The sequence below is a fragment of the Strongyloides ratti genome, assembly GCF_001040885.1.
Source record: "Strongyloides ratti genome assembly S_ratti_ED321, chromosome : 2".
In the NCBI taxonomy this organism is placed as follows: domain Eukaryota; kingdom Metazoa; phylum Nematoda; class Chromadorea; order Rhabditida; family Strongyloididae; genus Strongyloides; species Strongyloides ratti.
In genome coordinates this window covers 164266-182302 of record NC_037308.1, presented here as the reverse complement: position 1 = coordinate 182302, position 18037 = coordinate 164266, and the positions used below count along the sequence as shown (strand labels likewise).

At 21.6% G+C, this 18037-nt stretch overlaps 6 protein-coding genes across 6 annotated transcripts; 3 read left to right on the top strand and 3 right to left on the bottom strand.

The window, feature by feature from the left end:
• Positions 1-234: 234 nt before the first annotated feature.
• SRAE_2000005500 (Zinc finger, RING-type domain and Zinc finger, RING/FYVE/PHD-type domain-containing protein) lies at positions 235-902 on the top strand (the record flags this gene model as incomplete). Its single annotated transcript, XM_024650837.1, has 3 exons — positions 235-352; positions 393-613; positions 651-902. The coding sequence occupies 3 exons, from the start codon at positions 235-237 to the stop codon at positions 900-902; spliced, it is 591 nt and encodes a 196-aa protein (XP_024504574.1).
• A 2695-nt stretch (positions 903-3597) lies between these two features.
• On the bottom strand, positions 3598-4710 carry SRAE_2000005400 (Calcineurin-like phosphoesterase domain, apaH type and Serine/threonine-specific protein phosphatase/bis(5-nucleosyl)-tetraphosphatase domain-containing protein; the record flags this gene model as incomplete). The annotated part of the gene is made up of 2 exons (XM_024650836.1): positions 3598-4180; positions 4223-4710. The coding sequence occupies 2 exons, from the start codon at positions 4708-4710 to the stop codon at positions 3598-3600; spliced, it is 1071 nt and encodes a 356-aa protein (XP_024504573.1).
• Positions 4711-5378: 668 nt separating this feature from the next.
• Positions 5379-6244, top strand: SRAE_2000005300 (Ribosome biogenesis protein Nop16 family-containing protein; the record flags this gene model as incomplete). Its single annotated transcript, XM_024650835.1, has 3 exons — positions 5379-5543; positions 5592-5747; positions 5798-6244. The coding sequence occupies 3 exons, from the start codon at positions 5379-5381 to the stop codon at positions 6242-6244; spliced, it is 768 nt and encodes a 255-aa protein (XP_024504572.1).
• Positions 6245-7531: 1287 nt separating this feature from the next.
• Positions 7532-10046, top strand: SRAE_2000005200 (Octanoyltransferase family and Peptidase M14, carboxypeptidase A domain and Biotin/lipoate A/B protein ligase domain and Ribosomal protein S32, mitochondrial family-containing protein; the record flags this gene model as incomplete). Its single annotated transcript, XM_024650834.1, has 7 exons — positions 7532-7632; positions 7673-7778; positions 7821-7981; positions 8026-8033; positions 8173-8191; positions 8237-8788; positions 9170-10046. The coding sequence occupies 7 exons, from the start codon at positions 7532-7534 to the stop codon at positions 10044-10046; spliced, it is 1824 nt and encodes a 607-aa protein (XP_024504571.1).
• Positions 10047-10626: 580 nt separating this feature from the next.
• SRAE_2000005100 (Hypothetical protein) lies at positions 10627-11640 on the bottom strand (the record flags this gene model as incomplete). The annotated part of the gene is made up of 1 exon (XM_024650833.1): positions 10627-11640. The coding sequence occupies one exon, from the start codon at positions 11638-11640 to the stop codon at positions 10627-10629; it is 1014 nt and encodes a 337-aa protein (XP_024504570.1).
• A 150-nt stretch (positions 11641-11790) lies between these two features.
• On the bottom strand, positions 11791-12898 carry SRAE_2000005000 (Hypothetical protein; the record flags this gene model as incomplete). Its single annotated transcript, XM_024650832.1, has 2 exons — positions 11791-12790; positions 12846-12898. The coding sequence occupies 2 exons, from the start codon at positions 12896-12898 to the stop codon at positions 11791-11793; spliced, it is 1053 nt and encodes a 350-aa protein (XP_024504569.1).
• Positions 12899-18037: the final 5139 nt, after the last annotated feature.

Here is an 18037-nt window from a genome sequence, read left to right as displayed (position 1 = left end):
TTTTATTTAAGTCTGTTCAATTCATTCAAGCCATCCATCTATAAAAAAACGAGATGTCATTCAAGCTGGAAGGGATTTTTTTCATATTGCCTTAAGAATACCTTAGATATGTGTCTTTGTAGGATTTTAATTTGGAATATGGAATACAATCTGAATAACTCTATGTTCTTTTTTTATACATATAAATCATCATATTTCCTGTGTAGTTTAATTTTAATATTTAATATCAAATTTATGATGAGCTCTCTTGTTTGTTGTAATAAATGTTTTTTAACTCCATTAGAAGCTAAAGATGTTAGATTTTTACTTCTCACATGTTTACATTTAATTTGTGAACAATGTTTCAGTAAAAGTATGTTTTTTTTTCATCAAAATATCATCATCTATTTTAGTTAATAAATTTAGTGAATTTATATCTACAAAAACAATCACATGCGTTGTATGTACCAAGAATGTCTGTTTTACAAATATTGGAAAAGGTATGAGAGAGACTGAAAAGGAATTATTTGAGGACATGTCAACAGTTATAAAAAAAATGGAAACAAAATTGCTAAGAATTGCTATTTTTCAAGAAAGACAACGCCAAATATGGAATAAAAAAATGAAAGAAAGAGTGAGTTATACATTTCAATTTTATAAACTATTTTTAGATTAATTCCAATTTTAAAATTTTAAAAAACAAAATGTTAGAAGTACAAAAAAACGAAGTTAATGTAGATGACAAGGAAAAAGATGTGGAAGCAATAAAAATAAAACTTTATAAGAAAAGAAAACAGCTGCAAAATTTAAAAGAAAAATGCAAAGCATTAAGAGACTTTAATCTTCTTACCAGTAAAAATTACAACGCTCCTAAATCAGTTAGTCTTACACGTTCAGCAACTATTTCACTACCCCCAGAATAAAAGTTTATTTAAAAATGAAGTAATAAAATTTAGTCTAAAAAAATATGTATATACTTTAACAACAATATTTTTCACAAATAAATAAAATATTTTCCCAAATGTTATATTTTTAAATATGATATAATTTAGTTGAAAAAATAAAACTTTTTGAAAAAATTATACGGTCAACATGGAAATTATAAATATATAAAATTGATTGGTTTTAGTAAAACATTTTAAAAAATTAATTTAATTTTAAAGCGGTATTATACTTAATTTATAGAGATTAAAAAGTAATAAATTTTTTTATTTTTAAGATAATTCAATAGTAAAGAAATTTTTATGAAACTTTAAAAATATTTCAAAACGTTTTTTTTGTTTAAAACATGATTCAAGATGAATTATAAATGGTCATACCAGTTTTAATATAGAAATTTAATTAAAAATAAAAAAAATGTTTTGGATAATTAAAATTATTTATCTTATGGTTATAAATTTATTAATGTTAGACTGTTGGTTATTGAAGTAATCACCGATAAATAACTTTTTTTAACGTCTAGATTCTGATTTTAATTTTTATAAATAAATTACCTTTAATAAAATATCAATAACCTTTTTACAAATGAAGTTAATGATAGGCTGGTTTTGACGGGATATATAGAAAACTTTGATTCATGCTATAATTATATTTCAGAAATTAATCTAAATCTAAAAGTAGTTTCAAGAATGCAAATAATTTAATAAATGAATACATTTTTCATTAACTTATTAGTAAAAAATGTCAAATTATTTTTTTAAAATAACGTTATTAAAGATTTATGATAAGAGATAATTCATAAATTGCTTTAAAAATTGTCTAAAAGTAACAATTTTAAAATCTCTAACATTATATATATTAGCAAAAAAAATAGTTTTATGTTTAGAATATAAAAATTATTATTGTAAATTGTGATCCAATAAATCATTCTTATTATACAGTTATTGAAATGTTATGATAAATTTAACGTTTTTATAATAAAGTAATTTAAAAATGTAATTTAAATAAGTATATTTTACCACTTGATTTTTTTTATTTGTAAATAATGATTATATTAATTTTCAAGTAAAAAAATGTCTTATTTTTTAGTGTTATTATTGATTAATTTAATATTTTAATATAATAGATCATACTTTCTGAAATTTAAAGTAATTTTTTTTACGTACTTTTAACTTCTATTCTAAGATTTTAATTTTAAGACATTATTTTTTTTAATTATTCATAGATATAAGTATTATTTTTAAATTATCTTGTTTTAATTAATTAAATTTTAAACAATGCAATTTTTATATATTTATCAAACATTTGTTTTTACATTTTAAGCGTTAAATTTTTTAATTTCAATAACTATTTTTTAACCAAAAACAGAAAAATGACTAAAACTTGTTTCTTATCAATATGTTTTATTGTTTTATCACTTTCCTTACCCGTAAGTTTTTTCTTAATTATCTAAATTATTTATCCTCTTGCAGTTCTTATTGAAAATGGTTTTGATTGTCAATTTTTAATAAATAATCTTTTTACATTGCTTGGAGTCGTTCCTGAAATCATCCACGCACTTTGGGTTTGTTTTGCTTACAAAAAAGAAATTAAAAATAACATTAAAAGTGCATCATATATATAAATTACATTTTTTTGTATTTTTTTTTTTTTTGACAAAAATAAAATATTTTACTTTTATAAATTTGTAATAAAAATAGATGATATGATTACGAACAAATTTTTGATTAATAAAATACGTACGCAATAATGAATTGTTTTATCTGATGAAATTTTTTTTTATTTTTATTAAAATTTTTCTTTATACATAAAAAATAAAATTGTTCTTAATCATAAAAAACGTTAAGATTTAAATTTTAAATTTTTAGGATATTATTCTTTTATATTTTTGTCCAAAGAAACAAATGTTTAAAATATAGTTAACAAAATTCATTTTTTATTTTTAAATATTTTATCTTATTATGTAAGATATTTATATAGAAAATATATTAAATTTAACAAATTAACAAATGTTTTAAAAATTATGAAAAAAAATTGAAGATAATGAAAAAAAATCAAGGTAACGATTAAATGTATTTTAAAAATATTTTATTTGATACTATGTAAAAAAACAAATCAAATTTTTGCTGATAAAATTGAAATTATAAAAACTTTATAATAGAAAAAGTATTGTATTAAAATTTAAAAATAACATGATAAATATAATAAAAAATTTGACTACTATTTTTCTACATTTTTTAAGAATAATTATACAAGGTATATTTCAATTAACTTGATACAAGGAAATTTAGCTGAAATAATGAATTTTAATGAATCAAAAATTTTCAAAACAAATGTGAAGGTTTAAATTCAAATAAAAAAGTAAATATCAATTTAATTATAATTGAAAAGAATTTATTATTGACTTTAATTTGGTAAAATATAATATTATTCAAAAATATGACTACTAAATTTCATTAATTAAACAACAAGTGCTTTGTAATATTAATACAATTTTACAAAGTATTTTAAAATAAAATTTTTATATATAGCCATTTTTTTAATATTGTTATTTATAACAAAAATTAAAAAGCATTTAAATATAAAATTTCATTATTTGTAATTAATATTGTCTTTAAAACATTAGTTATTGTAAATATTATATCAAACATATTAAATAATCCTTACTTCATTATTTTATTATTTTTTTTTCTTTTTTATTTCTTTTGTTTTATCTTTGTCTTCATTTTCATTATCTACAATTTTATCTTTAAAACATGTAAATGATATAGTAAAATTATTTGATACATGCATAATAGCACCAAAATTTTTATGTGTCCCAGTATATGTTGGAGCACTAAAAATTGTTGCAAGCCTTTTATCTCCAAAAAACTCATATCCATCTTGTACAACTTGATGTCCTCTAACAACCATATTAAGTTTATGTAAATTTAAAAAGTCATTTAAAGCTAATGGTCCAAAAAGATGACCAGCACCACGTGGTGATTCACAATAAAATGGGTGCTTTTTATCATTACTAGGATCTGCCCATGTTAATTCAGCAAGAACTCCTAATTCTGAAATTTCGCAAGGAATATCAATCAATTCTAATTCTTTTAAACTATTAATTTCATTTGTAATTCCTCCATGCATACATAATATTTTTCCACCGATATTTGCACAAAATGGTAAACAATTAAATGCTCTTTGAAATGCTTCATATAAACTTGTTGAATATCTTTTTTTACATTCTTCAAAAAAACCGTAATGCATATTAACAGGTCTGAAATTTAAAAATTATTTGTTATTAATTAACAAAACTTACTGTGATTCATGATTACCTCTAAGAAGAATAACATTATCTGGATAGAGAATTCTTAAAGCTAAAAGTAAAGTGATACATTCAATACTAAATGGTCCTCTATCCACATAATCACCAAGAAAAACATATTTTTGTTCTGGTGGACATCCATTATGAATAAGAATAGCTTTTAAATCTTGAAATTGTCCATGTATATCACCAACAATTGTTACAGGTGGTGTAACTTTAATTATCCCTTTTTCTTGCCAAAAAGATTCACGTCCTCTATAACATAACTCTATAAGTTCTACTTCTGTAAAAAAAGCAGGTGCAATGTGTGGTATCCAATCATTAAATAACCGATTTACTATATCACAAATCCAATTTTTTGCTTCTTGAGGAGTTTTTTTAGGTACACCTTTTATTTTATCTGCTGGTGACGATTTTATAAGAGAATTTACCGTTGTTAATGTATCATTTTTACATGTATTTTTAGATTCATTAACAGACATAGTTAAAAAATATAAATATATTAAAAATTGTAAAAAATATTATTCATAAATGCATTAGTATGATGTAAAAATTTAAATATTACATTGTCTTCAGTTATATATTTTGTATTTTTTTAATTTATAATTTAGACTATACTATTATAATTAATATTACAAATTGATATTAAAATTAAAAATTATTATACTTGATATAAATAAAATAATAAATTTCTAATTTTCATAACTTTTCGAATTACCTGGTGCTGAAGACAGTTTATAAGTAATCTTTACACTAGTAGTACAAAATTATTCCCAATGAATCTTTTTTTTGTACTATCTTTTGTATTATTCCTTTTAAAAACCCTTCTGGATATATTCTTTTTTCAATTAAAATACTATATACTATTGAAAAGCTAATATAACTTTTTTTTGCATAAAAGAAAAGTTCTAGAAAAAAAAACTTTTGGTACTATTTGTTTGTACTCAAAACTCATTTTAAAAGTATTATACCTTATAGGAAGAAACTTTTATCATATAGCTTACTATAAAATGTAATCATTTTATTTGATTTGTTGTTTATAGTAAGATAAATTACTTTGTTTGTAGTTTAATAGTAAAATATAAATACGACAATTTTTGGTGATGATTTCATTCTTTCAAAGTAGTTATTGTTGAAGTCTACTTTCACAATGCGTTCAGTCAAAAGTGTCAGAAGAAATTGTAATGCTAAATATGGATACAAAAATGTATCAAATAAAAAAGGTGCAGTTAGAAAAGCACTTCTTTCATGGAAGGAGTGGAAGAAATCCACTTATTCAAACTCTACTAGTAATAAATATGATAGTATAAATGAAGTAAGTTTTTCCTTCTAATTTTTTTAAATTTCATCTAATATACTTTAGATTACAACAAGTAATGTCATTTATAGTGGTAATCAGAAAACAGAACCAAATAAAATTAAAGAAAAAGTGGTACTGGAACTTCCTGAAACAGAGGACAAAACTACTGGCAATTGTCTTTCTGTAAATGTTACTTCAAATGGTTTAAAAAATGTAATGGTAGGTACTACTTTTTGTTGTAGTGTTTTATTGACTTGTTTAAATTTTAGAAGATTCCTGTTGATAGTGATGTTGTCACGAGTCAGCAAACTGTTTCTGGCTCTTTAAATCTTCCATCACAAATGTCAAATATTTCTAAGTTTCATTCTACCATTGGTGCTAAATTTTTTGAAAGTGTGTTAGTTTACGTCAAAAGCGTTTTAAATTCGACATCAAAGAATACATTACATCAGAGGTTCGAATTTAGTCATAGTACAACGAGACAGGATGGACGACATAAGTTAGCCCCGAGGGACATTAGATTCTGTGCCGATATGTTGGATAAATATGGTGAAGATTTCAATGCTATTTCTGAATCTGAGGATAATGTTTTCATGGATACACCTCGTGGTATTGAAAAAAGAATTGAACTTTTTAAGGAGTCGCCGGAATATGAGCTTTATAAAAAGGCAAAAAAGGAGGGAAGGTCATTTGAATCAATGTTGGTATCCAGTTAAATACCCCTGTTTTTTCTCGTTTATGGGGGTGGATTCAAATGTTTCGAAAAAGATTTAATAGTAATTTTAAAAAATATCTTTAAATTGTTAGTGGCAATACTTGATAAAATTTATACTTTTTAACTTTAGTACAAGGAATTTTTTATTATAAACATTAAAACAAATGCATACTTCGAATGCATTGGTTGACATTATCTTGAGGTGATAAGCTAACATTAATTAAGAATTACAAGAATTTTTAAAAGGGTAGTGATTTTTTAAATATTAGTTTTATTATTTTTTCTTTTTTCAAAATTTTTTTAAATATACAAAAAAAATCTGAGAGTGGAAGTAAATTTTGAAATAAATAGAAAATTATATTTTATTTTGTTGTATATATAAGATAAATTTCAATATTAAAAAAGTTGCTATATTTTCTTTTAATTTCGATGATTAATTTCAATGAACTGTTTTTTATTATGCCAATAGAAAAAATTTTTAAATAAAACAAAAAAATTTTATTTTTTTTTAATTTTTTTCTTTTGTCATTTAAAATAAAAATTTTTATAATTTTAAACTTTTATTATAAGCAAAAAAGCTATAAACTGTTAAAATTGCTAAAAAAATTTTTTATATAAACTTCAAAATATCTTGAGAATACAAATGATATAGATATAGTATAGTACTCCAAAAATGTAGAGAATAAAAATATACCCAGTTATTTTTTTTGAAAATTTTTTTTTCATTTATTTTAAAATTTGTGCTTAATAAAAGTTTAAAAACATTTAAAATACATTACTGATATGAAGATAATTTTAAACTATTATTGAAAATAAAATTTATTATTTACTTATTCTGATAGACAGAGTATAACAATTTCGAAAGATCAGCTATTTTCTCGTAGAAAATTATTAAATTATTTTTAGTTTTAAAATAAATTCCTATAAAAAAGAGAAAGTAACTTAATCCATCTATTTAAATTATAGTTGTTAAATTAATGTTTTTGACAAACTTTTCTTTAAATTGTAATTGTTTCTATATTTCCAATTTGTACTTAGATTTTTTTTCTACATAATTATATTCTTATAATAGTAGACATTTTTCAATATCTATCTAGATAACACTAGTACAACAAAAAACTAAAATAACTTTATGATTTAAAATATTCCTAAAAAAAGTATATTTTTTTAATTATTAGATTAATTATATTTAAATTAATGAATATTGTAAAGTGACGATACTCCAATCATTTGACAACAATCGTTTTTAGATACTTTAGTAAGAATTAATAAAATTTTATATTTAAAAATGTTTGGAACTATTTGTTCATTGTCAATTAGAAATAGAATTATTGTAGATAGAAAGATATCATCTTCTATTTTGCGTTTAAATCTTGAAAGAGAAGCAAAGTTAGTTTAGTAAAATGTTTATTAATAATTTTTTTTACAGGAAAAATCGTATTGTTGTAACAAAATCTGGAACCGTTCTTTGCTGGCATCCTGAACAAGATTTTCCCTATGAAAATTCATTACCAATAAAGAAAGAATCTTCTAATGTAAGTGTAAAAATATTTTCTATTAAATAAGTTTTAATTTAGGCTACAAGCCCATTATTAGAGGAATTAAAAGAAAAATATCCGTTAAAAATTTCTACTGATAAAGGTCCATCAAATAAAGTACTTCAGGAGATGTTTTATACTAATAAAAACGAATGGTATACAAGAACACGTGAAGATAAACTTTATCAGACATCTGCTAAGTTGCCTAAAAGAAAATAATTTTTATAATTATATTATTTTATAGTTGTTATTGTTTTATATTATATTTTTATTATTATGATTTCTTTATCAACAAAAACTTCGAAATTACAGTGTATTTTAACACCAATATGGTTAGGAAGAATTTCATATAATGAAGGAATTAAATTACAAAATTATTATAAAGAAAAAGTAAAAAAAAATGTTGAACGGTTAGTAATATATACTTAATATTTTAAATATTTTTATTTCTCTAGATGTTATTTATTATTACAAGAACATCATCCTGTGTATACAGTTGGTATTCGTAATCATTTGTATTCAACTGAAGAAGAAGAATATTTAAAATCTCTAGGTGCTGAATTTCATCGTGTTGGAAGAGGAGGACTTATAACATTTCATGGACCAGGTCAAATTGTTGGTTATCCAATTATAAAAATATCGTCTTTAAGTGTAACTCCAGACGTTGAATATAAAAATTATAATGTTGGTGTTAAGAGATATATTTATCTTATAGAAAAAACAATTATAGAATTATGTAAAAAAGATTTTAAGATAAATAATGTTAGTAGATCAAAAATAAATCCTGGTGTTTGGATTGATAATGAAAAACGTAAAATTTGTGCTATAGGTGTTGGTTTTTCTCATGGTATATCTTATCATGGTTTTGGATTGAATTGTGATACTGACTTGAAATGGTTTAATGAAATTACACCCTGTGGTTTGAATGAAAAAGAAGTAACAACAATATCTAATGAGATAAATAAAAATATTACTGTTATAGATGTCTTACCTAATTTAATCAAAAGGTTTTCTAAAGTATTTGAAATTTCTATAATTGATGATTTAAAATATATGTAATTGGAACGTGTTATTGTTATTTGAAGTAAATCATAATGTAAAATGATAATAAAAATATTTATAATAACATTTTATAATTGTAAAAACAAATTAGTAATAAAAAAATATATTAAACTATTGCTATACTTTATTTTGTAATGGTTAAAATAATGTTTCAAAGTTTATTTAATAAGTATTAATTTTAACATTAAAGATTTATATATTTGTTTTCAAATGATAAAAATATTATTTTTTATTATTTTTTTAAATATTTTTACTTGTACTGTTAAAAGTATAACATGGAGAAAAAACGTGAACTATAATCCATCGTTTAATTTTTACAAATATAGTAGATTTGCGGAAATAGAAAGATATTTAAAATGGGTAGCTTATTCATATAGTAATATAGCAAATCTAAAAACAATTGGAATTACTTATGAAAAAAGACCAATATATGTTTTGGTGATTGATATTGATAAAAATAGAATAAAAAAAGACTATTTTATTATTAGTGGTGTTCATGCAAGAGAATGGATAGGTGTTTCGTCAACATTATTTTTTCTTAATAAATTCTTATCTAATAATATTAATATTTTACAACAATATAGATTACATATAATTCCTGTTATCAATCCAGATGGTTACGAATATTCTATGGTAGTAGATAATTTTTGGAGAAAAAATAGATCTAGAAGGCAATGTTTGAAGAATGGAAAAATTTCAAATATTTGTTGTATTGGAGTTGATCTAAATAGAAATTTTGATTTTAGTTTTAATAGAAATGCAGATCCATATGAATGTTCGGAAGCATTTCCTGGATACATTTCAAATTCAGAAGCAGAAAGTAGTGCAATGGCAAAGTATGCACTTTTAATAAAACCATATATTGTTTTAGATTTTCATTCATTTGGAAATCTAATAATTTATCCATATGCTTTTCCTGAATTTGTTTTTCCTTCATCTATGAATTATTTACATATTAAGGGAAGTTATGTTGCAAATCAAATAAAAAGAAAGTATAATCAAAATTATAAATCTGGTCTAGCAAAACAATTTTTAAATTATGGAGTATATGGTTCTTCTATGGATTTTTATTATGGAAGAGTAGGATCAAAATATTCATATGTTATAGAACTTGGTACATATGGATTTCATCCACCAACTAATAATATTGAAATGATGGGAAACATCGTTTATGATATGATATGGATGTTTGGAACAGAATAAATAAATATAATAAAAGCAAACTACACGCAATTTATTTTTCTCTTTTTACTATATTAAAAAAAATAAAAATATATAACATTTAAAAAATGAATTAATTTATTAAATTTAAACATTAAAGAATATATTTTTTAGATTAAAAAATAAAAAAAAAATTTTTTTTCTGATATAATAAATGTTGTATCTTTCATTAAAAAAATACATTTTTTCAAAGAGAAATGTTAACAAGTTGATTTTATTGAAAAATAAAATATACTTTGGACAATGTCATACTAAAGATTTAAAAATATTACTCTTTTTTTATAAAGGTTTTTAAAGACATAAATAAAAAATTTTTATACTAATTATTTATTTTTTAATAAATGTTTATACATTTTATAATTTTTTGTTTTTATAAATAATTTTTGTACTTTTTTATTGTATAAATCACTTTCATAAAATGATTAGTTTAAAATAATTAACAAAATATATACTGTATATACTTTATTTTATAGTAAATTTATTGTTATATTATAATGATAAAATTTTTTTTAGTTAATTATTAATTTATTTATATGAAAGTTTAATATTAATATTTATATAATTAAATTTTTTCTATTTTTTTTTCACCAAAACTAATACAATTATTAATATATTTATTGATATCGTTTTTAAAAGAATTTGCTCGATATATTTCTGAATGTCCTAATTTTTGATCTTTATCATATACAATCATATCAACAGTTTTTCCTTTAAGTATTGCTTCCTCATATAATTGTTGTCCTAGTTGAATTGGAACTTTATTATCATCAATAGCATGTAAAATTAATATAGGAACATTTATTTTAGAAATATTACATTTATTATTCAAAATAACTCCATGTTTATTTAAAGGATTTATAATAAATGTTTCCATAATTTTATTACTCCAATTATAAAGTAATGTATATGGATGATAATATAAACTATCCTTTAATGATGTAAATGTTGATTCTAATACAATTCCTAAAAGATGTTTATAATTAAATGAATTTTTTGCTAATGTTTCTAGTAAAATTCCACCACCTAATGAATGACCCCATACAATATAATTATTTGATAAATTTGTTTCAGCAAAATTAATTAAAGCTTTTGATGAATTTATAATATTTTCCATATTAGCTTCACCTTCAGAATCAGCGAAGCCAGAATAATCTAAAGTAAGAATATTATAATCTAATTCTTGTGACAATATATTATAAAGATTTGTTCTTGATTTACTTGCTCGAGTACCTTTAGATCCATGAAAATATAATACAAAAATTTTATCACTTTTTAAAATATCTGTGTTATCAATGTAATTATTATTATTATGTGAAATAGAATCTGAATAAGCTTGAATATAATATACACCAATATTATTCAAATTTTCATCTTTTATATATATATTTTTAGATTTTCCAATAATACCATTTTTTTTTGGACTTTTTATATTAGATGGAATTTGTAATTGTGTAAGATATATTAATTTTTGTGAATATTTTCCACCATATTTAAAAAGTACTGGAAATGATATATATAATGCTAAAGGAAATAAAATATATTTTGATATGTTACGTAATAATATTGATATTTTCATATTAAAAATTAAAAAAAAAATAGTAATTGTAAATTTATATTAAAGATTAGTTTATTATTAGAATATTAATTAATAGTTAATATTAAAAATACAAAATTTTTTTGTTTATTTTTTTTTTGATAATGTTAGAAAATAATATTTAAATGTTTATCATAATCTATTTTGACTAATTCTTTTATTAAGACATTTAGATTCAAATTTGGCAACAATTTCTCCTAAATCTTTAGCTTTGTAAATATTTTCATGTCCTAGTTCTTCATCAAAAATTTTTATTTCAATATCTCGATTACTATCTTTTGCTTGTTGATAAAGATCTTGGCAAAGTTCCACAGGCACAATATAATCATCCTGAGCATGAAAAATTTGAATTGGACAATTAACTTTTTGAATATAATTAGAGGAATTTAAAATAAATCCATTTTTTATAATTGGTTTAAACATTATATTGTCAATATATGGGATCCATGAATAAATTATATATTTCCAATCGTTTTTCATTGAATCATAACAATTATTAAATGGTGATTCTAAAATACAACCTAATGGTACGATTCCTTTTGCATCTAATACATTAAGAGCTTTTAATAAAACACTTGTTCCAAATGAATGGCCCCAAACAAAAAAATTGCTTCTTACAAATGAATATAAATATTCAACAGCTATTACAATTGACTCAACACATAATTCTTCACTAGCATCACCATCTGAATCACCAAAACCAAAATAATCTAATGTAATTATATGATAATTCCAACAACTCATTTGATTATAAATATTAACTCTACTATCTTTTCCACGATCACCTACAATTCCATGACAATAAAGAATTATTGGATCATTCAAACTTTTTAAAGCTTCTTCAAAATATTTATCAGTATTATTATTTTTATCAAAAGGAAACATTGAACTAATTGGAAAAATATGATAAAGACCAATTCGTAAACCTTTTTGATTTTGCAAATAAAAATTTCTTCCTTTTGATTTTATTCCATTTTTTTTAAGATTTGATAAGTCATTAGATTTGGATGTTGAAAAACCAAAAATAATTTTTTGTGCTGTTTTAGGAGAAAAATAACATATTAATGGAAGTATTGGATATGATAAAACAATACAAATACCAGCAACAAAAACTGTTTTTTTAACAATAGTTCTAAAAAATAATTATATTTTGAGGAAATTTTTTAAATTACTACTATGTCTCTTACTTTAAATTATCAATATAGATGACTTTTAAATTATTTATAATTTCTTTATCCATCAATTATGTTAGAAAAGATAAAATAATAAATTAACATAACAAATTTTTATTTAATAAAAAAAAAATTTGAATAATAAATAAAGTAAAATTCATGAAATTTAATTAAGGATAAAAAAATAAAAAAAAAATTAATTAAAAATAAATAAAGTTATAATATTTTAATAATATAAAAAATTTTATAAAATATTTTAAATATTTATAGTAAAGTTATAAAAATACACTTTTATAATTATTTTTTATAAATATTTCAATATTTTTTTAAGAAAATTTAATACCTTTGTTATTTTTGATAATTTGCTTTTATCTTATTATATTTGTTTGATTTTTTAAATATAACATAATATCATTCTTATATTAATCTATATAATCATAATAGTAGTAAAAAAATTAATTTTTTTTAACAATTTTACTAATATTTTGTTATGTAAATTTTTTTTTTATTTTATCTTTTGGATTATTTTGAACTATAAATTATTTTCATACTATTTAAAAAATTTTATAACAAATATATTTATAATTTTTTTAACCATAAATATGTTGACTTTTGACAATCTATTTATAAAATCAATTTTTGTATAATAAAAAAAACGTCAATTTTACAATTAATAACTTTTTTTTAATTATTCTTATATTAAATCAATTGTTATCATAAAAATAAACTGATTAGATATATGTTATTTGACAATGTTTGCAAAATCTATAACGTAGAAAATAATATTTATAATAATTAAAAGTTTAATTGAATTATTTCATTTACTTTTTTTTGTGATTTAAAATTAAATATTTATATGTTAATAATTTTAATGAAAATAGACTTAATTTTAAAGCCACTGACGTACTAGAAACGTTTTTAGGAATTTGAATATGCAACTATAATCATTCGATAGCCCTTGAAATGGGATGAATTTTGAATATAATCAACAATATTAGAAAACTAATAGTTCAGGAGTTATAAGGATTCAAAGATGAAGGGCGAAATTGTGGAATATTTTTTTTAAATCTCGATTTTTATGATAATATTGTAAATTTCGAAAATAAATACTTTATTTTAGATCACTTTTTTACGAAAAATTCATTAAGCCTATTTACAACTTTATAGGACTTCTTAAAATGAAGATATGATAAGAAATATGTTTTACATAAAGTTTTAAGAATTTAGTGATAACTCAAGTTAACGAGGTCACAGGTCTATGAAGTTGGATGCGCTGTGCTTCATTCGTGATTTTAGGTATACTCTACGTTGAAAAGTTTCTTAAATATTCAACCGTTCTTGAAATATTATGCTTGGTATTTTTTCGCGCGTAATCTAGTGTCACCATTTTTTATATCTCGAAAGTGGTTAAAGGTATAAAAATATTTTGAAGGTAGACCCCATTTGAAAACTCATTCAAAATAGATTGCAGAAATTTGATTTTATTTATCATGATTTTGAAGCAAGATATGACCAAGGGCGGAAATTTTTCTAAAATATTCATTGTTCCCGATTTTTTTAGTATCTCAGTAAATAATAACCCTATGAAGATGGGACTAGTTTCATTCGATTTCTTTTCAAAAGTTATTCTAGATTAATAATTTTCATAGCTATAACTTTATTATTTTTAGAGATTTAGAAATTGGCTGAAAATTTTCTAGATTTCTGATTTTACTTCTAAAAATGTGAATAAAAAAAACAACTTTTTTTGGAATTTGAATACACCATTATATTCATTCGATAGCCCTTGAAATGGGATGAATTTTGAATATAATCAACAATATCTGAAAATTGAAACTTCAGGAGTTATAAGGATTCAAATTTGAGGGCGAAATTGGGGAATATTTTTTTGTAAATTTCGACTTCCATGATGCAATGAGATATTTTAAAAATAAACAGTTGTTTCTAGATCACTTTTTTACGGGGAATTCATTAAGCCTATTTACAACTTTATGGGACTTCATAAAATGAAGATATGATAAGAAATATGTTTGAAAAAAAGATTTAAGAATTTAGTGATAACTCAAGTTAATGAGGTCATAGGTCCATGAAATTTGATGCGCTGGGCTTCTTTCATAATTTAAGATGTACCTTACGTTGAAAACTTTTTTTTATTTTCAATGTTTCTTGAGATATGAAGCTTGGTATTTTTTCGCGCGCAATCTATTGTCACCATTTTTTTATATCTCGAAAGTGCTTTAAGATATAAAAAAATTTTGAAGGTAGACCCCATTTGAAAACTCATTAGAAGACGATTTCAGAAATTTGATTTTATTTATCATGATTTTGAAGCAAGATATGAACAAAGGCGGAAATTTTTCTAAAATATTCATTATTCCCGACTTTTCAATATCTCAAGAAATACTTATCCTATGAAGATGGGACTACTTTCATTCGATTTCATTTCAAAAGTTAGTCTAGAATATTAATTTTCATAGCTATAGTATTATTATTTTTAGAGATTCATAAATTGGCTGAAAATATTCTAAATTTCCGACTTTACCCCTAAAAATGTTAACAAAGAAAGACAACTTTTTTTGGAAATTGAATATACTACTATATTCATTCGATAGCCCTTGAAATGGGATAAATTTTGAATATAATCAACAATATTAGAAAATTAATAGTTCAGGAGTTATAAGGATTCAAAGATGAAGGGCGAAATTATGGAATATTTTTTTTAAATCTCAACTTCCATTATAAAATTGTAAATTTTAAAAATAAATACTTTATTCTAAATCACTTTTTTGCGAAAAATTCATTAAGCCTATTTACAACTTTATAGGACTTCTTAAAATGAAGATATGATAAGAAATATGTTTGAAAAAAAGTTTTAAGAATTTAGTGATAACTCAAGTTAACGAGGTCACAGGTCTATGAAGTTGGATGCGCTGTGCTTCATTCGTGATTTTAGGTATACTCTACGTTGAAAAGTTTCTTAAATATTCAACCGTTCTTGAAATATTATGCTTGTTATTTTTTCGCGCGTAATCCATTGTCACCATTTTTTTATATCTTGCAAGTACTTAAAGATATAAAAAAATTTTGAAGGTAGACCCCATATGAAAACTCATTTGAAGCCGATTGCTGAAATCTGCTTGTATTTATCTTTATTTTGAAGCGCGTTATGAACAAAGGCGGAAATTTTTCTAAAATATTCATTGTTCCCGACTTTTCAGTATCTCAGCAAATAATGACCCTATGAAGATGGGACTAGTTTCATTCGATTTCTATTCAAAAGTAGGTCTAGATAAATGATTTTTATAGTTATAGCATTATTATTTTCAGAGATTCAGAAATTGGCTAAAAATTTTCTAAATTTACGACTTTACCTCAAAAAATGTTAACAAAAAATGACACCTTTTTTTGGAATTTGAATACACCACTATATTCATTCAATAGCCCTTGAAATGGGATGAATTTTGAATATAATCAACAATATTAGAAAATTAATAGTTTAGGAGTTATAGGGATTCAAAGATGAAGGGCGAAATTGTGGAATATTTTTTTTAAATCTCGTCTTCCATGATAATATTGTAAATTTTAAAAATAAATACTTTATTCTAGATCACTTTTTTACGAGAAATCCATTAAGCCTATTTACAACTTTATAGGACTTCTTAAAATGAAGATATGATAAGAAATATGTTTGAAAAAAAGTTTTAAGAATTTAGTGATAACTCAAGTTAACGAGGTCACAGGTCTATGAAGTTGGATGCGCTGGACTTCTTTTATAATTTAAGGTGTACCCTACGTTGAAAACTTTTTTTTATTTTCAATGTTTCTTGAGATATGAAGCTTGGTATCTTTTCGCGCGTAATCTATTGTCACCATTTTTTTATATCTCGAAAGTGCTTTAAGATATAAAAAAAATTTTGAAGGTAGACCCCATTTGAAAACTCATTTGAAGACGATTGAAGAAATCTGTTTGTATTTATCCTGATTTTAAAGTGTGATATGAACAAAGGCGGAATTTTTACTGAAAAATTCATTGTACCCGACTTTTCAGTATCTCAGAAAATACTTAACCTATGAAAATGAGACTAGTTTCATTCAATTTCTATTTAAAAGTTGATCTAGATTATTAATTTCATAGCTATAACATCATTTTTTTAAAGATTCAGAAATTGGCTGAAAATATTCAGAATTACCGACTATACCTTAAAAATTGTGGTAAAAAATCAACTTTTTTTAGAATTTAAATATGCCACTATATTCATTTGATAGTCTTTTGAAATGGGATAAGTTTTATTTACAATTAATAATCTCTTAATTTTAAAGTCACTTATGAATTAGAAATTTTTTTTGAAAATTCGAATATTAGATATATGTTTTTTTTTTTTAAAAACAATAATGATTTTATATAAATTTTAAACTAACATATTAAATAAATAAATAAAAAAAAGTAAATGATTTCAAAATTTATTTTTATATATTTATATGATAATTTTTGTTATTTATGTAAAAAAATTTTTTTAATTTGGAAATAATAAAAGTTTTTATAATGTTAAAGTTTTTTACATTTTAAAAAAACACAAATAAATTAATTAAAATTTTTTTTCCTTTTTTACAACATATTATACATAAATAATAATATATATTCTTAACCATATAAAAATAATTTTTTTAATTAATATTTTATATGTTTCTTCATTTTATATAAACCTTAAAAATCTACTTTTTTTAATCAAATCAGCAAGCCTTAATTAAAACTTCATAATATATAAAAACACTGCTATATATATACATAAATTTTGAAATGGTTACACATTTGAGATTTTTTTTATATAAATATTTTATTAATATAAAAATAATAATTAAAAAAAATTATAACTACAATATTTAGATAACTTATTGATATTTTTTTATATTTGATACGACTAATTGTTAAAATTTATAATAAATACATTTTAAATTAACATCTATAATTGTAATGTAAAAAGAAAGTATGCTTTCTGATGTTATATAAATTTTAAGTAAAATAATCGATTAAAAAAATTATTTATTTATTTTTTTGAAAATTAAACTTACTTAAAGATATAGAAATCAAAAAATTCCAATTTTATAATATACAATTACTTTAATTAAATATTTGTATATCATATAATAAATTTTTAAAGTAATTTAATAAACTTAAGTTTTAAACTATTGACGACTCTTATTAAATA